This window comes from Giraffa tippelskirchi, chromosome 10 (assembly GCF_054371585.1).
Source record: "Giraffa tippelskirchi isolate mGirTip1 chromosome 10, T2T-mGirTip1v1.2.pri, whole genome shotgun sequence".
Lineage (NCBI taxonomy): Eukaryota > Metazoa > Chordata > Mammalia > Artiodactyla > Giraffidae > Giraffa > Giraffa tippelskirchi.
In genome coordinates, this window is record NC_137284.1 from 108,314,569 (window position 1) to 108,340,520 (window position 25,952).

General features: G+C 39.1%; 1 protein-coding gene across 2 annotated transcripts in view; it reads right to left on the bottom strand.

Annotated features, from left to right (window-relative positions):
- BMPER (BMP binding endothelial regulator) overlaps nucleotides 1-25,952 on the bottom strand; it is a 247,111-nt gene that overhangs the window by 183,667 nt on the left and 37,492 nt on the right. For both annotated transcript variants that reach the window (XM_081533567.1, XM_081533565.1), the window contains exon 4: nucleotides 2,043-2,125. In XM_081533567.1, the coding sequence (XP_081389693.1) occupies nucleotides 2,043-2,125 (83 nt within the window). The remainder of the gene's footprint in view (nucleotides 1-2,042; nucleotides 2,126-25,952) is intronic.

The window sequence follows — 25,952 nt, forward strand, 5'->3', positions numbered from 1 at the left end:
TCTCTGTCCCTGGGATTCTCCAAGCAAGAATACAGGAGTGGGTTGCCATTTCCTTCTCTAATGCATGCATGAATGCTAAGTAGCTTCAGTCATGTCCGACTCTGTGCGACCCTATGGACAGCAGCCCACCAGGCTCCTCTGTCCACTGGATTCTCTAGGCAAGAATACTGGAGTGGGTTGCCATTTCCTTCTCCAACAGTGTAGAAGAACCGGGTTCAATCCCTGGGTCGAGAAGATCCTCTAGAGGAGGGCTTGGCAACCCACTCTAGTACTCTTGCCTGGAGAATCCCATGGACAGAGAAGCCTGGCAGGCTGCAGTCCTTAGGGTCACACAGAGTCAGACACGACTGAAGCGACTAAGCAGCAGCAACAGGGCTTAGGCAAAGTATTATAAAAGGAGAAAAATTAAAAGGCAAAGTTCGTCCTTGGTAGTGAGCATGCCCTCTCTGTGCTTCATTCTAAAGTTCAGCGCTTCCTAACTCCCGGGTCTGTTGGTCTTTAAGATCTCTTTTGATAATAATTTGATATTCCTATATATTCTCTCTGGGCCCTGGTGAGTGACTAGTGACCAAAGCTGATACGCAATAGGATTTTCAGTGTTCACAAATGATGATGGCTTGATATGTCATTCATTCAACAGAATATTCTCTCCCAGATAATACTGGTTTTCATCTAATTCAAACAAAGTCAGCAAAATTCACCACTGGCTCATGCAACTTGAGGATCTTCAAGACCTCTGACTACTGTATACAAATGTAATAGTCCACTCCAAAAGGCAAGCAGCTGTCTTGTTTAAAAGACAGTGTAACCATGGCTTTCAGACTCTCCCTGTCAAAAACTGGAAATTGCATCGGTCAAGAAGCAGGGTGGGGAAGGGGTGGGGCAAATTTTAGAATGAGTTTGGGCTTTGATTTTATTAAAAGTCATTGTCATCATCATTTGGTTCCATGAAGCTGACTGAATGTATAATCCAGAGAAAAAATTCAACAAATATTTACTGAATCAATTAATCTATTGTTCATATCTGTTCTACCTACTGCTTATTTTCATAAATAACTTAGATTACTACATAAATAAATTGAATATTTAACTGCATAAGTAACTGAAGATCTTTTGAGTGAACATGCCTGCTGTGGGCTTATAATAAGAATATGATTCCATAAGATTTAGATTTCAATAAGCTAAATGTCAATATACTTGAGATAAGACCAGAGAGAAATATGCATTATTATACTAACTGCTTTCTCCTTTAAATGCAACAGCATATCCTTGGACAGTGAAATGAACCTGGGGTAAAATGATTTAACAGCATCTTCTCTACAGAGAAAAAATTTTAAATTATGTCAAAATTAGATGAGCATTTTTTTTAACAGAGTATTTCTTTAAAGAAAATAAGTTAGAAAATTTTGATTCTTCATTTCCCCTTTAGTTTATCTGGCCTCTGTTTAAGACTTGTAATGATTAGAGTCATGTGGAAACAGTGCTCTTTTCAGAGTTCAGCAAGCACCAGTCACAGTGGGCTCCTCAGGAGCCGAACTGGTGGTTCTTAAATCGGTTGGGTTGAAATCAGGAGATCACGATGTACTAATTGCTTTGGTTAATACAGTTTACAGGCTGGCTTCAGTTCAAAATGTTTCTAAATTTAAAAAAAAAAAAAAGGAAAACATATATCCTCTAACAATACCTCTTTCTGCTAACAAGAATCTGTGTTTTGCAAAGCTGACTCAACAGGAAGACATGAATGTTCCCCAAGGACATATGCATCTTCTCGGAGCTTTTCCAGGCACAATTTAACAATGGTGAACAATTCTGCTGTGTGCTTCTGGAAGTAAGACCCATGCAATAACTATCCTGTACCTGTCTTGTTATGGTGAATGTCACAATAAATACAGACAAGGATAGAGTTGGTTTTTCATTCGTTTCTCATTTTTTGCTTGTTTCTTTGGAGTTTTGTTCTGTGTTTGTTCTGTGTTCTGGAAAGGGTTTCTGAAAAGGACTTTATGGATTTCTTGTCACTGGAAAGTAAAATAGATGGACTTTACCTGGCACTGGCGCAGGACACAGGGTTCAGCAGGATTCTGCCATTTGAAGGAGCTGTTATAGGTACTTCCATCATAGGTACAACCTAGATGAAACACAGAGGCAGGAAGAAAGGCCAAGAATGAATGTGAGTTTGATTTATCTTTGAAGCAAAAGAAGTGTTATGTCTTCAAGCCAGAATTAGTGATCGTAGGAAACACCATGCTCCTTGGCTATTTTCCTCTAAACACAACTAAGCCTTCTAAGTATCCACTTGGCTTTTACTTACATTAATTCTTTGACTACCAAAAAGATTAACCTCACAGATTATATTTTCAAATGGAAAACCATGGATTGATGACCTCTTTAAGCCAAAATACATAACCTCGTGACTTTATTTATACCTAGTAAGTATGAAGAGGACCAGGACTCAAAACACCACTGTGAAAGGGGATTTTACACAAGACTAAATGAACTTAAGATTGCTAAGGTCAAGAGGGAAATGTAAAACAGGGCAAGAAGCAAAAGCAAGAAAATTAAAATATAGAAAATGATCGCAAAATTCTATACCCATCTGACTCCTGACAAGCTACTGTCTTCAACAGATGAAATCTTCCAAGTCTTGCCTCCAGCTTTAAGAGCTGTGATTTCATTTTTCACTCTGATTTTACTTTTAAGTGGTGAACTAGATTAAGGAAATCTGAAACTAGACGGTGTATGGATTATCCCACGTCAATTCACTAGCCAAAACAGAAGTCATGCTCATTCACTGGCAAAAACAGAAGTCAAAAGCCAGAGAGTCTCAAAAAAGGAAACAAGTTTAAGCCTCTGTAGCAAGAGCCAAAGAAATAATGGTGCAAGGATCACAACCTAGATCTTAATTTAGTTTGTCCAAATAACGCCTTCTACATTGTGAGTTACATTTCAGGGGAAGACGAACCCAGCTACGTCTCTAGTAAATGCACATTAGATTATCAGGAGCATACCAGGCGAATGGGATTCAACAAGTACAGCCCTACTGCTTAGCCGAAAGAGTACAACAGGAGGAACACACAGATGGGATAATGCAGGTATAAAAGAGTTTGCCTCTGTTCCAGTGACTGGCTTCTGTCAACCCATTCCACCTCAATTCACAATTTTTCTTATCCAAGATACAAAGAGAAGACTCACCTCCTTCCCTGAATTCTTTTGGATACTGCAGTGGTAATTTAAAAAAAAGAAAGAAAGAAAACCTTCAATACAAACAGAATAATGAAGACTTAAGAAAACTTCAATAGACATTTTCATAAACTCGGAACCATGATTTGAATTCCCAAAGAATTATGAATGATTGAAAAGAGTTCAGTAACACTCTTCTCTCTAGTTCCTACAAATCAAATTACCAAAGTACACAGCTGATTGGAAACATATTAGGGAAATGCTTTCACTATATATTTTTTAATTTCCTTTGCATGAAGTGTTACAGTGATAAAATGTTCAACCACAGGGACGCCTAGCACACTGCAAATACTTAACGCCAAACCCAGAATGAATACAGTAAATTTTCAACAATGAAAACCAATATAAAACTATTTGGGCTAGCATAAATCTTATGGAACAAACACACTTAACAATAGACGTGCCATGTGCATGTCTGATTCACTACCACAGACTCACTCGGATAATAAATAACTTGTTCCGAGAGGTGGAGGTGGGGAAATCAGAGGACCAAATCCAATTCACGTTAAGTCCAAGTAAATATGAAACGCCTGCCAAGTCTGCCAGTAGAGTTTCCAAATATGTTATACATTTTCATCCTCTGGATTAAAAAAAAAAAAAACTTTCTTTTAGTTTTATGATTCTAATAGGGCAGGCAAAGAGATTGCATTTTTTACTTCAAAGGAGGAAGTGTACGGTAAGCCCATATACACCAGGCAGGAACTGCAGGCCAAGAGACTGTTCCCGAACAATGCCAGGCCATACGTAAAGGACTTCCAGGAGTAGGGCGGAAGTCTCAAGATTATTCTACCCAGTATGGGATAAAAGGTATTGGCACAGTGGTCCACAGTGCAGGGAACCCAGCCATGTTTTCTGCCTCAAATAACTCAAAATGAAGGCTGGCTCCTCTACCAGATTAACATATAAAGACCAAGACCAAATTGTGACCAGCTTAACTGCCCTTGTTAACATGTGAGTCTAGCACACCTGAGTCCATATAATAGATGTTCCCAAATGTTGGGTGAGTCTGAATGATTGAATATCTCAAAAATATCAGTATTAATCTCTTTCAAAAGTAAAAGCTATATCTTTTCATTCTTCACCTACCCTCAACAGCATTGGCTGGTTTTGGCAACTCCAGTAGACCAAGCATCCTAGGTTGATTTCAGATGTAAGGGATTCTTGGGAATGAGATAATTTTAAAAAGGGTATTTCCACTGCTCTTTGAGTTCATGTTCTAAGATAAACATGCCATCTTAATACAAGACACTAACAAGGGCTACGTGAAGACTCACATATACATACAATCAAAAAGAGTCTCAAATTTACTCCAGAATTACTTATTCTCTGTAAGGCAAACTTCTTTATAATAAAATCTCTTTTGCCACCAACTTTATACTGCTGGCAGGGCAGACTGGCAACATCTTGCCCCTCGAAACTCCAGAGGATATCTATTATTGGCCAGAGTAGAAAGAAAGACAAAAAAAATTGTCCATCATACATTAAGGCAGTGTTTCTCAAACCACTTCTAGTGAAAGGTTTGTTTTGTTTTTGTTTTTCTAATTCAGTGTGGGCCGATACATTCATAAAATATAATAAAAATAGATTACTATAAAAATTAAATTTAAAAGACTACAGCAAAATATAATTTTTATTACTATATGTAATGGGTATGGAGTTACTTAGTAGAATCATGAGAAACATTTCTAGTGGCTTACTTTCTGATTCTGTACTTTTCTCATTGTAGATCAGCATTATTGTTTCTGGACCAATGGAGACTTACAGAGTACATTTTGAGTTGCACTGCATTGAGGGATGTGTCATGGGATGGGGGAATAGCCGAAAGAAACAATCAAAAGATTTCAATCTTTGACATTTAGAACTAGAAGCCAAATTGCAGATAATAAACTTTCTCTCTTTCATTTACATATAAGAAAATTTGCACAAACAAAATTAAAGTGGTTTACTCAAAATTAGAAGGCATTAGGTGTGAAACTAACACTAAAATCTGGTCCTGCATGAAATCCACCTTTTCACATCCAGGTCTAAACTGGCAATATTATTTGGGCACTTTCTAATTCATAAGATCTTTTGTACTGAGGACCTAATGGCCCAGGAAAAAAAATATCAACTCTGTCCTCTTAAATTAAAAGATAGAATATCCAGGAACTTAATGAAAGAGTGGAAAAACTGAACACCAGACAAATGGTTAGGCAACCAGTAAAGTCACTTTTCCTTTTCTTCAAATATTTTAAAATAAATGTTCGAGAAGGGGATTTATAAACATTCATTAGTTTTCTTCTGGAGATAAAAAGCCTTTCAGACTCCAAGAGCATCATGAAAACCACCTATACAGTAGCAGGAAGAAGTGGTTATTTTCTGATAAATTCACTGTACTGTTTTTAAATCTGCAGCTCTCAATCTAGCATGATTTTGCCTTCCCCTTCCAATATCCAACCAGAGGACTTTTCATAATGTTAGGAGATATTTTTAGATGTCATAGGCTGGGGATAAAGGTGCTTAAATGGTTCTACTGCACAGGAGTCAGAAATGCTAACACTCCACAATGCACAACAAAGAATCAACCAGCTCACAATGTTAACTGTGCCAACGTTCAGAAACCCTGTCACACAAAGCCCAAAATGGTTCTTCTTCCCAAAACTAAAATAGTACAAAAACAAGCCTAAACTAGCTATGTGGTACTTGTACATTTATTTCAGCTTTTTATATTAAATATTTTCAGGGTGAGGAAGAATTTCAGAGCATTTTTTTAAACACATACACACTCTTGTAGAGAAGCTTGGCCCAGTCAACTAGGAAAACAACATGGCAATGGAAACAGTTCAGTTTCAGTTTCAGTTCAGTTGCTCAGTCATGTCAGACTCTTTGCAACCCCATGGACTGCAGCATGCCAGGCTTCCCTGTCCATCACCAACTCCAGAGCCTACTCAAATTCATGTCCATTGAGTCGGTGATGCCATCCAGCCATCTCATCCTCTGTTGTCCCCTTCTCTTTCTGCCTTCAAGCTTTCCCAGCATCAGGGTCTTTTCAAATGAGTCAGTTCTTCACATCAGGCGGCCAAAGTATTGGAGCTTTAGCTTCAGCATCAGTCCTTCCAATGAATATTCAGGACTGATTTCCTTTAGGATGAACTGGTTGGATCTCCTTGCTGTCCAAAGGACTCTCAAAAATCTTCTCCAACACCAAAATTCAAAATCATCAATTCTTCGGTGCTCAACTTTCTTTATAGTCCAACTCTCACATCCATGCATGAGTACGGGAAAAACCATAGCTTTGACTAGACGGACCTTTGTTGGCAAAGCAATGTCTCTGCTTTTTAATGTGCTGTCTAAGTTGAAGCACACAAATAAATTGAATCCACAATTAAGTAATAAAACTAATTTTTCTTACTAGTTGTGCTTTTTTGGCAGCCACATTATCCCAAGGGAGAGAGAATGCCACACATTTTCATCATTCTGTTATTAAAATAATTGTTAAAAATCATCAGGACCATAAATAAATAAAGCACTGGCTGCCTAATGAAACTTAGCTCCACCCAGTCTCATCCTTCTAGTTTTAATCCTCTTTTTTTTCACATTAACATTAACCTACGGATCTTATCATTACCAATAACTTACCCCCGGCACCCAAGGGCCTCACTACATGGCCCCAACCTACCTTTCCAGTCTTCTCCCCTCATTCCTGGAACCAGGTCTCTGGGGTTACCTGATCATAATGAACTTGAGTGCTTCTTTAAATAGGTTCAAGCTCTTCAACCAAGGCTATCTGGCTCCTGCCTTCATCATCCCACTGAAACATCACTCTCTTCAGCTGCAGCTGCCTACATGTACCCAATCCAAGGGAACACTCAGCCCTTATCTTAGAAGACTTCTCTGTAGCAAGTCGACCACATTTTCCTTTGTCCTGGTACTTATCTCCAATCTCTCTTCTCTAGACCAACTGGATCAGAGTCTCTAGAAGTAGGAAGCAGAAGAGGAATCTAATGTGTGGCCCGGATTGAAAATCACTGACCTTTACTATAAAATTCAAACTTAGCATATGCAACTCTCAGATCTGGCCTTGACTCACTTCTTTGTTCTCTTATCTGCTGCTCCCAAACTCCCCACACTTCTCCCCAAAATCACCAAATAATGTCACCCTATGATTTCACAAATGCTGGCCCCTTCCTAAAAAACCCAGACCTCATCCATTTCCCTCCATTTCCATTATCCTCACAAGGACACAAAAGTCACCCAGGCTCTCCTTCCTTGTGTGGCTAACTTCTCTTTCAAGACTTAACTCAAGGTCACAGCCTCTAAGAGGACTTCCTAGAAACTTCCCCACTCAGGGTACGCTCCAGTGCTCCTTCTCCAGGAAGACTTGGCCTTTCAGACATCTATTTCAAGGTACTTACAGTACTGCATTTAGCAGGACTTAATCAATGTCTCATTTCACCGATAATATATAATAAACATCAATATACAAACTATTCCTGCAAACCGTGAGGAAAAAGAAATGGAGAAAGGATGACATTCCTTGGATGTCCTGTCTTCTCCTTTGGCAGGTAGACCACTTCAATTCACTATTCCACTTCCAGAAACAACAACGTTTTCCTGGAGCAACTCAGATGCCGAAGTCTGTCTCTTCTAATACCAACCCCCATCCCCATTCCCTCATGGCCCAGGTCAGCTAGAGCCGAACGCAATGGAGGAAAGTCCTTGAGCAGCCCAGCACTTACACATTCTTAGAAATGAGAAGCATATCGACATGTTCTCAGCCCCCTGCCCCCTTACTGGCACACCTCACTTTCAGGAGGGTGTCTTTTCTTTCCAAAATCCACTTTGGTCCTCCAAGTTACTGGTTTATTTTTGTCTTTTTTTTTTTTGGAAGTAGGGAGCAGCATGCAAACTTCCATATTTATTTAAATGAAACCAACCGTGGGGTCTTTTAAATCAGTTCATGCCTGCCTGGTACAGGGAAGCAAAGCAGCCAGGTCTGCCATTCTTTGCTGTATCCAGGCCACCTGATCTGGCAGCCCCACTCCCTGGTCTTGGTCAATAATCTCCAAATTACTTCAGCCCAATACAATTTTTTTAATGAACCATTTTTCGGACACTGCTCTCCAGGAACATATGGAAGTATAATCAAAAGGGATAAACAAAAAACCTGACTAGCCATTCTAGGGCTTAAATCTTGTCCTTAGGAGTTCATTTAAAACAGGCTTTTATTACTCTTCAAGACTGTACCTACAATGAATCCTGCAGGCAATTTTGCTTATTTTTAGCTAATGGGAATTTTATAGTCAAACCATTTCCTCAATCCCAAGAGAAAGACTCAGACCCATGAACTGAGTTCTTGAAGAGTGGTGTATGCCCCCTGCCACAATAGTATTTTCCATAGCTTTTTTGTTTTGCTTTCCAATTATGAATTAAAAACATGATTGAAATAAAATAATTAACAATAGAGAAAGAAATGGTGGAAAACTATGTAACTTAATTTTTGATGATTTCTGAATAAAACCCTAAATACACAGAAATATCAGGTGCATACAGATGACTTGTAAACTCAACTCACTTCATCAGTATAAAGGAAAGCAAAATCTCCATGTGATTTGCTTGGATTTCTAATCTATGTGCTAACTGAAGACTGTGAAGTGATGACACTGTGGTTTACAGAACCTGTCTCATGACTTTATAGTATTGTAATACATACAGTATCTGGCATTGATGTTAAGGTAACAGAACAGAGTCTATGAGTCACAAACAAATTAGGCTTCTATTTGATAAAACACAATTTCAAACTTTTAATATAACTGATACAATAAAAGAAATATGCAATGCATTAAGGACAAAAATGCCTGCAACAACTCTTTAATATAAGCCACATCACCCGTCATTCCTGCATTTGACCTGGTCTTATCATTGTTGTTACTGTTAGAATTGACTGGTTTGATCTCCTTGCAGTCAAAGGGACTCTCAAGAGTCTTCTCCAGCACCACAGTTTGAAAGCAACAATTCTTCGGCACTCAGCTTTCTTTATGGTTCAATTCTCACATCCATACATGACTACTAGAGAAAACATAGCTTTGACTAGACAGACCTTTGTTGGCAAAGAAATGTCTCTACTTTTTTAATATACTGTCTATTAGAGGTTTCCTTCCAGGGAACAGACACTTCTAAATATGGGAGTGCTTCTACCTCTAGGCTGAATCAGTACTGTAACAGCCCTGCAACCCACCATGCCCCACTGTCAAATAGCCAGTATCCATTGTTTCTCACAAGGCAAAAAACAAAGAACTATTTTGAGCTCATACTGAGCAAAAATGGAAAAAGAAGAAAAACCTGCAGAGATTGTCCTGTGAAGTCATAGGTGTGGTTTTCTAATGCAGGAAAATGTCACTAGAAGTCATTTCCAAATATGAATTCCAAAAATATTTTCAGAAATATTACATAAATAGCCCTCCAACAAGAGAGAAGGAGAGAGAAAATTTAAGCTGTTGCATAATTATTATAGGTGAGGCACAGTACTTGGAATTTTCATATGCAATTTAATTTTATTCTTATAAAAAGCACTCTAGGGCAAATAATATTTTACCCCTAGTTTTTAAAATGAGGATCCAATATTCAGAAGAGCTAAATTACTCTGTTCAGGTCACACAGCCACTCTTTACTTTAGCTCAAAGTCCACGTTTCATTCCTTCACTGGGTCCTGCCAGATGCACGGAAGAAACTCAGAAAGTAGTAGTTTCCAGAGTAGAAACAACGTCCCTGGGGAGGATGACATGCTGCCTTCCACTTGCTCGCTTACACGATCCTTTAACATCATGTTCCAGTGATGCCTGAAAACCAGTATTATAGAGTAAAATACAGGTTTTGTGGTGGAAGAAGCAAGACCTTATTCTGTGGATTTATGTTTACTTTGTTCTAAATGCCTTTACCTCTGGCTATGAACCATGCTGTGTCTCAGGCCTTTTGAGATGATGAAGCCACAAATAACAAGGGATCTAAAGATCAAACCCCCTTCATGGATCACAGTCTTGTTGTGGCAAAGGGGCTGTGTAACTCAATGAAGCTATGAGCCATGCCGTGCAGAGCCACCCAAGACAGATGGGTCATAGCAAAGAGTTCTGACAAAACATGGTCCTCTGGAGGAGGAAATGACAAAACACTCCAGTATTCTTGCCACGAGAACCTCATGAACAGTATGAAAAGACAAAAAGCTATGGCACCAGAAGATGAGCCCCCAGGTCGGAAGGTGTCTGATATGCTACTGAGAAAGAGCAGGGGGCAATTATTAATAGCTCCAGAAAGAACAGTGGCCGGCCAAAGTGGAAATGATGCTCAGTGGTGGTTATGTCTGGTGGTGAAAGTAAAGTCCAATGATGAGATGGTTAGATAGCATCACCAACTCAATAGATATGAATTTGTGTAAATCCCAGGAGATAGTGAAGGACAGAGAAGCCTGGCATGCTGAAGTCCATGGGGGGTGCAAAGAATCAGACACAACTTAGCGACTGAACAACAACAACAAAAATCAAATATCTCAGGTCGGAGTCATGCATTTCCCAAAACAGGAACGTATTTCATGATTTGGAGTACACAGGAGCAGTGTAAGAAAATAAAATTTATTTGAATACAACAAAACAACCAACAGTCTCATAACATAAGTTATGGCAGCCACAGGCAGAAGTCACGAATGGAATCCCCAGTTTCCTGAACATAATTTCAAAGACATCAGTAAAAATCTCTTTGATGAGCATAAAGAGTGAGTTACATTCGACACACATTTGAAATGCCATTTGTGGGACCAATGTATTGCCCTGCACCATTTTTATACTTTGAGTTACATATCACACAGATGCAACCTTCATGGTTGATTAGATAGGATGTTTAGGGCTCACTGCAAAAATACTGTTAGGAATATCTTACCATCTCCCTTTTTCTCATTTATATTTTGAAATAATTATAGATACACAGGAAGGTACAAAAAATATACAAGGAGGTTACACCCACCCTTCACCCAGTCTCCCCCAGTGTTAACATCTTGGGTCACTATAGTACAGCATCAGGATCAAGAAACACATTGGTTGACACTGATGCGGTCCACTGAGCTTTTTCAGATTTTACCGATTTTACATGCACTCATTTGTGTGTGTGTGTGTGTAGCTCTATTCAGTTAAATCACTATGGAAATTTGTGTAACCAATCAACATACAGAACTGCACGATCACTACAGGCCTTCTCAAGCTATTCATTTATAACTACACTCACTCCACTTTCAGCCTCCATCCCTAAGCCCTCACAACCATGAATCAGCTCTCCATCTCTGTAATTTTGTTATTCAAGAATGTTATATTTTAAAAAAGAATGTTGCATAAATCAGTCTGTAGCCCTTTTATATGGGTTCCTTGCTCTGAGAATAAGTCCTTTGAGATTCATCCATGTAGCTTCATGGATCAATGTTTTGTTCCTTTTTATTGCTGAGCAGTATTCCGTAGTATGGATCTACCAGTTTGTTTAACCACTCCCCCACTGATGGTAGCTTCCAGTTTTTTTGCCTATTACAATTAAAGCTGCTGTGAACACTTGAGTTCAGGATTTTGAGTGAAAGCAGGTTTTCACTTTGAGGTATACATAACTAACAGTGCAATTGCTGGGTTTTATGGTAAGTGTATCTTTAGTTCTATAAGAAACTGCCATATTGATTTCCAGAGTGGCTGAAACATTTAGCATATTCACCAACAACATATAAGAGATTTTCCATATCTTTTCCAACATTTGGTATTATCATGCCATACATTGTTTCTGCTGCTTAGTCGCTTCAGTCATGTCTGACTCTGTGTGACCCTATGGACTGTAGCCTGCCAGGCTCCTGTCCATGGAATTCTCCAGGCAAGAGTACTGGAAGTGGGTTGCCATGACCTACTCCAGGGGATCTTCCCAGATCAGGAATCGAAGCCGGGTCTTCAGAATTGCAGGCAGATTCTTTACCACTGAGCCACCAGGGAAGCCCATGCTATACGTTATATGAATATATATTTGCCATTTTGCTAAGTGAGAAATGATATCTCACAGTGATGACATTATATCTCACCTAAACCTGGCATACACAAACTCATAATTTAACCAGGGGAACAATCATTCCAGTGACTTCCAAAGTTGTTGACCATCATGTGAGGGGAGATTCAGAATATAGATACTCAGTGGAAACAACCCAAATGTCCACTGATGGATGAATGGATAAAAAAATATGGTGTATATATATATACAATGGAATATAATTCAGTCTTTAAAAGAATGAAATTTTGATACATGTTACAACATAAATGAACCTTGAAGACATTGTGTTAAGTGAGATAAACCAGACACAAAAGGACAAATATATGATTCCACTTATACAGAGGTACCTAGAATAGGCAAATTCACTGAGACAAAAACTAGAATAGAGGGTACCAGGGGCTGCAAGAAAAGGAGAATGAGGAGTTACTGCTTAATAAGTATACAGCTTCAGTTTGGGATGATGGAAAAAGTTCTAGAAAAATATTGCAGTGAAGATTGCACAACAATGCATTTAGTGTTAGAAAAATATTGCAGTGAAGATTGCACAACAATGCATTTAGTGTTATTGAACTACACACTTTAAAATGGTAAATGTCATGCTTTGTGTATTTTACCACAATAAAAATTAATAAAAAACACAGATGCCTGGGTCTTGCCCACTGAAAATTGTTTCCCTTGGTCTGCAGTGGGACTGGAGCATCTGAATATTTCACAAGAAGCCCTGGCAATTCTAAGGCACATTCAGGTTCAGCACCCCTGCATTTTACAGAAGACGAAACCAAGGCCTGGAAAGAAATCACTGAGTGAAAGTCGAGTAACTAGAAGTGGCAGAGGAGGGAACTGATTCCAGATCTAATTCCAAGTCTAGTCCCCTTTCACTTCATTCTTCAAATGACTGAGAATCTTTACAGCTATCCAATCCACAGGTCCCAAGGCACACAAGCTCTCTGTCTAGATGCCTGAAAATATGACCCTGGCTTCTGCATTTAGCACTTCAATGTGGTCTTGCCTCTAGAGGTTTGAAGTTGTTACCTTGCATTCACAGCCTCATCAAGGTAACCACACTGCAGTCACCCAAACCCCAAATATCAAAAATTCCAACTGTACTTTTAAATCTGATCCCTCTGCTGGCTCCATGTATGGCATAGAGAATGCCCAGACATTCTCAGGGAATCAGGGGGCTGCCTCATGTGCTAAACATCAGCTAGTTGATGCCCAAGCATGTTTGCAGATAAACAGATACACAGCCCTTTAACCACCAAGCTGCTGGAAGCATAATTAGATGACTCTGGTGTAAATAAGCTCATCCCAGTGAAGGAGACTCTCAAGTTCACGAACATACCAAGGTACTTTGTTCACCTTTATTATCACATCAGCCCTAGTAAAATGTGAGCCTCTCTGGCAGATAGATTTCTAAGGCAAACACACATTAGTTCTCAAGGTGAGATACCTGTCAAAAAGAGAACCTAAAACATTTGATCCTAAAAACCAGTTGTGCCAACTTCTAAAGAGACTGAAAGAGACTATTCTCTGATCAAAGCCCAATAAGACTGCTTCTAATTGTCGCATACTGGTCATTTAAAAATAATAAATAGATGCATAGAGATTCATGTATCTTCATAGAGGGATGTGTCACACATACAGAGATACTTTCAATTTTACAGCTGCCAAACTCAAGCGGCAAATAAAAGAGACCCTAAACAGATGTTGGTAGCTTCTATTTCAAATCACTGCTTTCCTGCAGTTTTTAATGATGCATTCCAACTTTCCACTTGGAATGCTGCTGCTGCTGCTAAGTCGCTCCTTTTCCTCCATGAAACAATGCTATTAGAAGCCTCAGAGGAGATAACAATGTTTGGATTCTAAGACATTTCAAGGTGATAGGCATCATCGTGATTTCATTCCTGTAAGTGAAATATCAGACCAGAGCAGGGAAAAATCATTTTAAAGTGCAGAGCACCTTACTCTCCATGAGCACGTTAGAAGCAGTCACAGAATAGTTTTCAGAGCTGTAGAGAACTCAAAGCCAATTTTAAAGTGTGTTTTATATGATGTCACAAAAGGAAGTACATAATCCTATCAAAATGACAGCAAATAGGAAATCTGAAGTCATAATTTGTGAAAGATCTACTAAAAATTATATGAAGGTTATCACTAAATCTGTAAGCATGAAATATACTACAGCTACCACCACATGAAAATACACTTAGGTTATGGTGATCTTAAGGACTTTTTAAAATTTCTATGGAATTTAGCAAAGAAACAGTAAGGCATCAGGAGTTTGGGAATGGTTTGGAGACATGCTGCCATTTTTCATTTCTATTACCCATTTTTACTCTCTCCCTAAAATTCTCACTCAACTCTTTTAAAGTCCTGCTGAATTCCAAAATGAACTTAAGATGTATATGGCTCAACAGTAATAAACTAAATACGCAGTTGATTTCATGAGTCACGCACTAAATGAGGAAGACTGGAATTTGGTTCCAATTTTCCTTTCTCCTCCTTGGCTTTTTCCAACATATATTCAACTACCATGTGCCACGCACAGTGATCACAACTGAGAATACTATGGTCCCTCACAGAACCTCTATTTTAGTGGGAGTTACAGAAAAACAAAACATTAAATCACAGTTCTGCCTAGTGTTAATTCCACAGCAAGTAGCCACTGAGGCCAGGAAGTGATGTCTAAAGTGAGAGCTGAAGAAAAGGTAAAAGTCAACTAGATGAAATAGGGTAGAAAAGCAGCCATGCAGAGGGAACAGTGTGTACAAAGCCCATGACAAGAAGCATGCACAGAACATTGAGAGAAACAATGTCCACCCACAGCAGTCCAGAACAAGAGTAGGCTAGAAAGATAAGTAGGAGCCAGACCTTACGGGGATGAAAGGGAATAGCCAAGGATGAGCACTTTCCAGCACTTGCTGTGTGTAGGACCCATAAGGTACGTTCTAGCTCTAAGCACCATTCATGATAGATGTTTCTACCTGCCGTGCATACCAGAGTATGGTATGCGCTGGTATGCTCAGAGTATGCTCTGAGTATGGTCGGTAGATTCTAAGGTGACTCTCAAGACTTCCACTCCCTTATACATCCACCTTTTATAATCCCCTGAGAGTGGACAAGACTTGTGGATGTGATGGCTGTCATTCCCACAACTAGGTTATGCAAAGATGAAGCAATTTTAACAAGTGTAATTAAGATCCCTCATCAATTTCACTTTGAGTTGTTAAAGAGGGAATTTCTCCTGAGTGTGCCTGATCTATTAAGTGAGACCTTAAAGAGTCTATAGGTCAGAGAGATACTCTTCTGTTACCCTTGAAGAAGTAACCATTCTACAGCCACATGGAATTGAATTCTAACAACATGAGCTTAGAAGATGACCTTGAGCTTCAGATAAAACCATGGCCCTAGCTGATCTTGACTGCAGCCCTATGAGACCCACCTAAGCTATGTCCAGAATCCTAACATATGGAAATGATGAGATAATAAAGGACTGCTATTTCAGGCCACTAAGTTTGTCATAACTTACTATGCATCAGTAGAAAATACATCAACTGGACATTGGTAGCTGAAGGAAGATCTGTTAGGCTGGTAGCCATTGAAGAGGATTCCCGTGTTTTTTTATATGGGTGCCAGGTCCACATTTGATTGCAACGCTTTGCATGTGACATGACAGGAAACCAGGACCACACTTTTCCTCCATAACAATGAGGAGCATTTTCAACTTGCCCACTTCAGAAAAGTAAATACTGATGCACCCCACGTCAGCAGCAAGACTTGGAAATCCAGTCTTCTAACTGAAAGGCAATCACAAGCTTTTCACTTAAACTGCCTTCCAAAGCCCATGGAGTCTAAAACACAGAGGGTGTGAATGAAAGGATAGAAACAAATTTGACAGAGAAAGCAGATCTCTGTTTTAAGTCTTCTTACTAGTTTTAACAAGAACAGGTTTTTGTAAAGTATGATTTTAATGTTAACAAGATCCTTTCATACAAATAGGGTCTTTTTTTAAATTTAAATGCAAAAATAGCCCGGTTTATATTATGGGAAACCAATCTATGAAATATAACATTTTATACATCTTTTTTCAGTTAGAGAAAAGGAGGGAGGAAAACAAATCCCTCAAGTTTTCCTTTTTTTCTTGTCCTTAAAAACACATTAACAACCTCCACTCAAATTTTGGGGGCTAAGTAGGTAAAATTAGTTATACTGTTAAAGGTTAAAATAGTTATAGGTTATAATATACATGCAAGCATCTCATAACCTAACAATTTCAAGAAACACATTAAGAATTCTCCTAAGCTCAAAAAAAATCATGGTGAAAATGACAGCAGCACTGGAATTGAGTAGCTCAGTGACGGAAATGTTTTTCAGAGCAATGTAATTTCTTAAGATGTTTAAAGTTATATGTCAGAGGCTCAGCATTAAAGAAGCTAAGAGTTAAGCTAGCAGAGACTGCTTTCTGTATGCAGAGACTGACCCTGGAAGGATTCCCACAAATCTGGGAAATGGTTATCTCCAGGAAAGGGTACAAGGTGGCTTGGGTCGAGACTAAGACAAAGCCTTACTTTTACCATAGGCTGCTTTTGTGTATTTTCAATTTTGTGAATGGATTATCTATTAAAAATATTTTATGAAACCAGGCATATGCACAAAAGAGTAAAACTCAACTAAATTGTCTCAGTATACTGCAACACAGTCATGGATACTGAAGATGAAAAGAAAGTAAGTTAGGGGTTCCCCAAAACAGTAGGTTCATAAGAAAAACCACCACCTCCTAAGCCACATGTTGTTTTCAATACCTCCACAAAGTTTCACTGCCCACGTTAATTCCTTTGAAATTGCTGGTCCACCCAGAGTGTAAAAGTCCAGGGTGGCAGAAATGGTGTGACAGAGACAACACTGCTGCAAAGTTGATGCCAGCATCTCTCTGGTTCCTTCATCTCTGGGGCCCTCCTAATTCTCCAGGTCACTCCTCCTTCCTTCCCATCTAATAGGCAGCATACGTGTTACCAGGAAGAAGAATGGAGTGTTTGGAATCTGAGTCCCGCTACTTCTGAGCAACTGTGCAACTTAAAAAAAAAAAAAAATCTCTTCACCTCTTTAAGTATCTCTGTTTCCCCATCCATTAAGTCAGAATAATAATAACCACCACCTCAGAGGTGACTATAACATTATCTATGAAAACCTAAAGATTGGAGTTAGTCTATTTCAAAATACTGTCTGAATCTAGTTCACCATACAGTTAAAATGCCTGATGGAGTATTAACCTTAAGGCAGGTTATACCTTATTTGGGATATGAAACCTGGGGCAAACAGCATCCAGGTCAATCATATATAAAAACCACCAGAGAAAATTTGGTCATGTCTAAAAGAAAGGAAAACAGAGGCTGGGGAAAGAGCTGCTCTTTTGTTTGGGCAGCAGGCAATACACAGTTAGGATTGCCAAAGCAGTCTGGTTAAAAGCAAACAACCAGATGGACACGAGTATGGTTAACTCAGCCTTTCCATCTTAAAACATGTAAACCAGAGGACAATTTACTCTGTCAACACAGGGATTAATTATTTTTTAAGTTTTTTTTTTTTAAAGTTCATTCCTATATATGGTAATCAGCTGACTCCCTCCAAAACAGCCACATAGCAATATTCTGAAAGGCATGGTCATCTTCCAGGTCATTCTCAAAGCAACAGGCAAAGTAACCCCTTATGTGTGAACCTGTACTATGTGAAAGGCAGTCTGTAATTAATAAAACTCAATCTTTTACCATTATTCACACTCTTTGTTACTTTGGACAGCACTTGGTCTCTGCAAATAAGCCTGGCACCTAGGATGGGTGTCCAACTTTGGAAATCAGTGTGCGAATATTTATATCATGTCTCTTTCCTCTCATTTTCTGAGACATCATAGGATCTTTTAAAATCAAATATAAAAATTAAACTATTACAAAACGCAACCCATGGGATCACAATCATAAAAAAATAAGATGAAGCACAAAGAAATCAGAGAAATCAAAGGCAAAAGAAGATTGTGGAAAATAAGTTCTACTTAACAAGTGAAAAACTATGTTCTTCTATCTTTCATCAAAGTATTCTGGACAATTAATATTTTATGCTGTATATGAAGAAAGAGAATGGAATTGAACATATAAAGGTTTGAAACACATCTTATTCACTTATGATACACTAATAACAAACATATTCAAATAACAAGTACATTATTGTTCATAAAAGAACCCCAGATTAAAGCGTGGTTTGCAGTCCAAGTAAATACAGAAAAGCTGCCAAAACTGTCTGTTTGACTCTCAATGATCTCATTTGTTTTTAATCAAACAATATTGAGTTTTTTCAAATTAGATTAATCTTTTGCCCAGTTTTTAAGCTATTTGGATAAAAATTTATAACAATTATTAGCATAAAATAATATGAAAAGTACACTGAAACATTTGCTTGAGAAGAATTCATTATAATTTACTTGCTTTTTCTGTTTTAAAGAATAATCTGGCTTCATAAAAGGTGTAAGACCAATTTGGTAAGCCGTGTCATCTTATAAATATCTGGCATGGGATCAGTAAATACTTGAATGACTGAATGAAGGAATGGAACATATGAGCAATCTGACTAAAGCAAACAAAAACACAAATCCCTACACACACACACACACACACACAAAACCTTCCTAAAAATCCTTTTGGAAATAATGAGTTTTCATATTTCTAACTTCAGCAGAATTATTCTACTGCTTCCTTTTCAGTATCAACTTATTTTCTGAGGAAAATAAGCAGAAGTCATGATAGGATTCTTCATGTGCTTGTCTGACTCCTCTGCTGCTGCTGCTGCTGCTGCTAAGTCGCTTTAGTCATGTCCGACTCTGTGCGACCCCACAGACGGCAGCCCACCAGGCTCCCCCGTCCCTGGGATTCTCCAGGCAAGAACACTGGAGTGGGTTGCCATTTCCTTCTCCAATGCATGAAAGTGAAAAGTGAAAGCGAAGTCGCTCAGTCGTGTCCGACTCTTAGCGACCCCATGGACTGCAGCCTACCAGGCTCCTCCATCCATGGGATTTTCCAGGCAAGAGTACTGGAGTGGGGTGCCATGATTCCTCTACTTTCCTTCAAACAATTAACAAACAAAAACTTAAAAACCCAGAAAATGGTATTTTAACAAGTTCCCTAGGTGATATGAGTGGAAGGCAATGCCGAAGAAATATTCCATGACTTTGTGTGGATTATGACCTTCACCCAAGAGCTTCCCCCAAACAGCCCTCTTTGGCGGTGATGAACCCCTTCTTGATCACAAAAATGAGTCACCTCTTCTGGAAAGCCTTCCCCAGCACACTCCACTTGTCCTCTACTCTCCGGCACACCTCCCCTAGAGAACTTCGCCCACCGGATGGGAATTTTTTGTCCCTCTGATGCAGCAAGCTCCTTGAGGGCACGGGCACCCTCTGACCTTTGGGTCACTAACACCTTGGCAAATGAATTAAGTTCTGTGAGCCTTCAGTTTCCTCATATATAAAATGAGAAAGATAGAAATGGCCTTGCTGTTGTGAGGACTAAGTGATGAGCATAAACCAACTAACCCAGTGTCCAGCAGTGTGGGTGCCTGTGGGACCACTACTATGAAGGTAACAGACAGGATAAAGTTTTCAAAATCAATCAACATCTCACCACCTACAGGGCTTCAGCAACACTATGTGGAAAGGCAAATGCCACAACTTTCTCAGAGTTCTTGGTAAATACAAAGAGGTTCCACTTTTTATCACACCAAAAGATGAACGACATACAGAAGATCTTGTTTTCCTGTAGGAACAAGGCCATCACTGAGCCTAGCCTCACACAAAGAATAGCAATGACCCTTAAAGACCTATAGGGAATGAGCATGGTCTTTATGAATATAATAAATTGTGGTGTTGGTGGTTTAGACTCTAAGTCATGTCCAACTCTTTGCAACCCCATGGACTGTAACCACCAGGCTCCTCTGTCCATGGGATTTTCCAGGCAAGAATACGGAATGGTTTGCCATTTGCTTCTTCAAGGGATCTTCCTGACCCAGGGACTGAACCCAGGTCTCCTGCATTGCAGGCAGATTTTTCACCAAGCCACCAAAGAAGTCCATAATAAATATTGTTGCTGTTGCTGTTGTTCAGTTGCTCAGTCATATTTGACTCTTTGTGACCCCATGGACTATAGCACACCAGGCTTCCCTGTCCTTTACCAACTTGCTCAAACTCATGTCCATTGAGACGATGATGCCATACAACCATCTTGTCCTCTGTCGTCCCCTTCTCCTGCTGCCTTCAATCTTTCCCAGCATCATGGTTTTTTCTAATAAGTCAACTCTTGGAATCAGGTGGCCCAAGTATTGGAGCTTCAGCATCAGTCCTTCCAATGAATATTCAGGATTGATTTCCTTTAGGATTGACTGGCTTAATCTCCTTGCAGTCCAAGGGACTCTCAAGAGTCTCCTCCAATACCACAGTTCAAAGGCTTCAATTCTTCGGCACTCAGCCTTCTTTATGGTCCAACTCTCACATCCACACATGACTACTGGAAAAACCATAGCTTTGACTAGATGGACCTTTGTTAACAAAGTAATGTCTCTACTTTTTAATATGTTGTCTAGGTTAGTCATATCTTTTCTTCCAAAGAGCAAGTGTCTTTTAATTTCATGGCTGCAGTGATTCTGGAGCCCAAGAAAATAAAGTCTGTCACTGCTTTCATTGTTTCCCTATCTATTTGCCATGAAGTTATGGGACTGGATGCCATGATCTTAGTTTTTTGAATGTTGAGTTTTATTTTATTTATTCTGTAATTATTTAAAAGAATGAAATGCGGCTTCACATAATGATAGATAAACTATGAACGCTAATTAAAAATGTTCCCAAATATACATCAGTACACATGTATACATAAACATAAGCATAATTTAATATGCTGCTGCTGCTGCTTAATCACTTCAGTCATGTCTGACTCTGTGTGACCCCATAGACGGCAGCCCACCAGGCTCCCCCATCCCTGGGATTCTCCAGGCAAGAATACTGGAGTGGGTTGCCATTTCCTTCTCCAATGCATGAAAGTGAAAAGTGAAGGTGAAGTCGCTCAGTCGTTTCTGTCTCTTAGCAACCCCATGGTCTGCAGCTTACCAGGCTCCTCCTCCATGGGATTTTCCAGGCAAGAGTACTGGAGTGGGGTGCCATTGCCTTCTCCAATTTAATATGGGAATTTTAAATTTCTCCAATTATTTTTTACCCAAATTTCTCAACAGACTGTCCAAGAAAAAATGTGCTGATAATATGCCTTCTCTCTATGCTTTCCCCTATTACAAGTATCAAAACAACGAAAAGTAGTAACCCCAAAGAGTCTTCAAAGGCCTCAAATGTGAAGTATGTTTGACAACTGGAATGACGAAAATAATGATATTTCTCAAAGAAAAATCATTCTTAGAAATAAGAGGCATGTCATATATGATAAACCCACAGCAAATATTATCCTCAGTGGTGAAAAATTGAAAGCATTTCCTCTAAAGTCAGGAACAAGACAAGGGTGCCCACTCTCACCACTACTATTCAACATAGTTTTGGAAGTTTTAGCCACGGCAATCAGAGAGAAAAAAGAAATAAAAGGAATCCAGATTGGAGAAGAAGAAGTAAAACTTTCCCTGTTTGCAGATGACACGATCTTCTACATAGAAAACCCTAAAGACTCCACGAGAAAATTACTAGAGCTAATCAATGAATATAGTAAAGTTGCAGGATATAAAATTAACACACAGAAATCCCTTGCATTCCTATACACTAACAATGAGAAAACAGAAAGAGAAATTTAGGAAACTATTCCATTCACCACTGCGATGAAAAGAATAAAATACTTAGGAATAAATCTACCTATAGAAACAAAAAACCTATATATCGAAAACTATAAAACACTGATGAAAGAAATCAAAGATGACACAAATAGATGGAGCAATATACCATGTTCATGGATTGGAAGAATCATTATAGTGAAAATGAGTATACTACCCAAAGCAATCTATAGATTCAATGCAACCCCTATCAAGCTACCAATGGTATTTTTCAGAGAACTAGAACAAATAATTTCACAATTTGTATGGAAATACAAAAAACCTCAAATAGCCAAAACAATCTTGAGAAAGAAGAATGGAACTGGAGGAATCAACCTGCCTGACTTCAGACTATACTACAAAGCTACAGTCATCAAGACAGTATGATACTGGCACAAAGACAGAAAAATAGAACAATGGAACAAAATAGAAAGCCCAGAGATAAATCCACACACCTATGGACACCTTATCTTTGACTAAGGAGGCAAGAATATACAATGGAGAAAAGATAATCTCTTTAACCAGTAGTGCTGGGAAAACTGGTCAACCACTTGTAAAAGAATGAAACTAGAACACTTTCTAACACCATACACAAAACTGAACTCAAAATGGATTAAAGATCTAAACGTAAGACCAGAAACTATACAACTCCTAGAGGAAAACATAGGCAAAACACTCTCTGACATAAATCACAGCAGGATCCTCTATGACCCACCTCTCAGAGTAATGGAAATAAAAGAAAAAATAAACAAATGGTACCTAATTAAACTTAAAAGCTTTTGCACAACAAAGGAAACAATAAGCAAAGTGAAAAGACAGTCTTCAGAATGGGAGGAAATAATAGCAAATGAAGCAACTGACAAAGAATTAATCTCAAAAATATACAAGCAGCTCCTGCAGCTCAATTCCAGAAAAATAAACTACCCAATCAAAAAATGGGCCAAAGAACTAAACAGACATTTCTCCAAAGAAGACATCCAGATGGCTAACAAACACATGAAAAGATGCTCAACGTCACTCATTATCAGAGAAATGCAAATCAAAACCACAATGAAGTACCATCTCATGCCAGTCAGAATGGCTGCTATCAAAAAGTCTACAAGCAATAAACGCTGGAGAGGGTGAGAAGAAAAGGGAACCCTCTTACACTGGTGGTGGGAATGCAAACTAGTACAGCCACTATGGAGAAACAGTATGGAGATTCCTTAAAAAGATGGAAATAGACCTCCCATATGACCCACTGCTGGGCATACACACTGAGGAAACCAGAATTGAAAGAGACACGTGTACCCCAATTGTCATTGCAGCACTGTTTATAATAGCCAGGAGATGGAAGTAACCTAGATGTCCATTGGCAGACGAATGGATAAGAAAGCTGTGGTACATGTACACAATGGAATATTGCTCAGCTATTAAAAAGAATGCATTTGAATCAGTTCTAATGAGGTGGATGAAACTGGAGCCTATTATACAGAGTGAAGTAAGTCAGAAAGGAAAACACCAATACAGTATATTAACACATATATATGGAATTTAGAAAGATGGTAACGATGATCCTATATGCAAGACAGCAAAAGAGACACATGTAAAGAACAGACTTTTAGATTCTGTGGGAGAAGGTGAGGTTGGGATGATTTGAAAGAATAGCATTGAATCATGTATATTATCATATGTAAAATAGATCGCTAGTCCAGGTTTGATGCATGAGACAGAGTACTCGGGGCCAGTGCACTGGGGTGACCCTGAGGGATGGGATGAGGAGGGAGGTGGGAGGGAGGTTCAGGATGGGGAACACATGTACACCCATGGCTGATTCATGTCAATGTATGGCAAAAACCACTACAATATTGTAAAGTAATAAGCCTCCAATTAAAATAAATAAATTAAAAAATAAAAGTAAAAAAAAAAAAATAAGAGGCATGTAAAATAGCCCCCCTTTCTTCATCTAGCCTATATTCTAAATTCAATTGATCTTATAATTGCCTGGGGTAAGATTTTGCAAAAATAGCCTCATTCAAGTCTTGATTTGTTGACAACTGTCAGTGCTTTCTACATATCGTTGAAAAAACATAAAAGTAATGTCTAGCCCTCAGCTAGGTTCTTTCAAAGGAGCTTGATACCATTTCTCACAAAACCACAGAAAGGGAGAGAAAAATTCCCATTATAGTATGGGAGAAATACAGAACAGGAAAAACTTGGGACAGGAGCGCGCATGTCGCAGTCTCCAGTAAACAACTGGTTACATGGGCAGTGTAGGAGCAATGTGGCTATATGGGCAAGATTTTAAAGCAAAAACAGCTGTAGAGATATTTTTTACAAAGCAAATAGCAAAAGAATAAGTACTATTTAATTTCATTTATGTAAAAATTTATGCTCAAAATCCTCCAAGCTAGGCTCCAACAGTATGTGAACCATGAACTTCCAGATGTACCAGCTGGATTTAGAAAAGGCAGAGGAAGAACCAGAGATGAAATTGCCAACATCTGTTGGATCATAGAAAAAGCAAGAGAATTCCAGAAAAACATTTACCTCTGCTTCATTGATTATGCTAAAGCCTTTGTGTGGATCGCAACAAACTTTAGAAAATTCTTCAAGAGATGAGAATACCAGACCACCTTACCGCCTCCTGAGAAATCTGTATGCAGGTCAAGAAGCAACAGTTAGAATTGTATATAAACAATGGACTGGTTGGGAAAGGAGTACATCAAGGCTGTATATCGTCACCCTGCTTATTTAACTTTTATGCAAAGTACATCATGTGAAATCCAGGGCTGGATGAAGCACAAGCTGGAATCAAGATTGCCTGGAGAAATATCAATAACCTCAGATATGGAGAAGGCAATGGCAACCCATTCCAGTACTCTTGGCTGGAAGATCCCATGGACGGAGGAGCCTGGTAGGCTGCAGCCCGTGGGGTCAGGAAGAGTCGGACACGGCTGAGCGACTTCACTTTCACTTTTCACTTTCATGCATTGGAGAAGGAAATGGCAACCCACTCCAGTGTTCTTGCCTGGAGAATCCCAGGGATGGGGGAGCCTGGTGGGCTGCCATCTATGGGGTCGCACAGAGTCGGACATGACTGAAGCGACTTAGCAGCAGCAGCAGATTTGCAGATGACAACACCACCCTTATGGCGGAAAGCGAAGAGGAACTAAAGAGCCTCTTGATGAAGATGAAAGAGGAGAGTTAAAAAGCTGGCTTAAAACTCAACATTCAAAAAACAAAGATCACGGCATGTGATCCCATCACTTCATGGCAAATAGATGGAGAAACAATGGAGACAGTTTATTTTCTTCAAAATCACTGTGGCTCCAAAATCACTGTGGATGTTGACTGCAACCATGAAATTAAAAGACTCTTGTTCCTTAGAAGAAAAGCTATGACAAACCTAGACAGCGTATTAAAAAGCAGAGGCACTACTTTGCCGACAAAGGTCTGTATAGTCAAAGCTATGGTTTTTCCAGTAATCATGTATGGATGTGAGAGTCAGACCACAAAGACAGCTGAACACCGAAGAATTGATACTTTTGAATTGTGGTGTTGGAGAAGACTCTTGAGAGTCCCTTGGAGAGCAAGGAAATCAAACCAGTCAATCCTAAAGGAAATCAATCCTGAATATTCATTGGAAGGACTGATGCTGAATCTGAATCTCCAATACCTTGGCCATCTGATGCGAAAGAACTGACTCATTGGAAAAGGCTTGATGCTGGGAAAGATTGAAGGCAGGAGAAGGGGACAACAGAAGATAGGATGACTGGGTGGCATCACTGACTCAATGGACATGAGTTTGAGCAGACTCCAGGAGATGATGAAAGACAGGGAAGCCTGGCATTTTG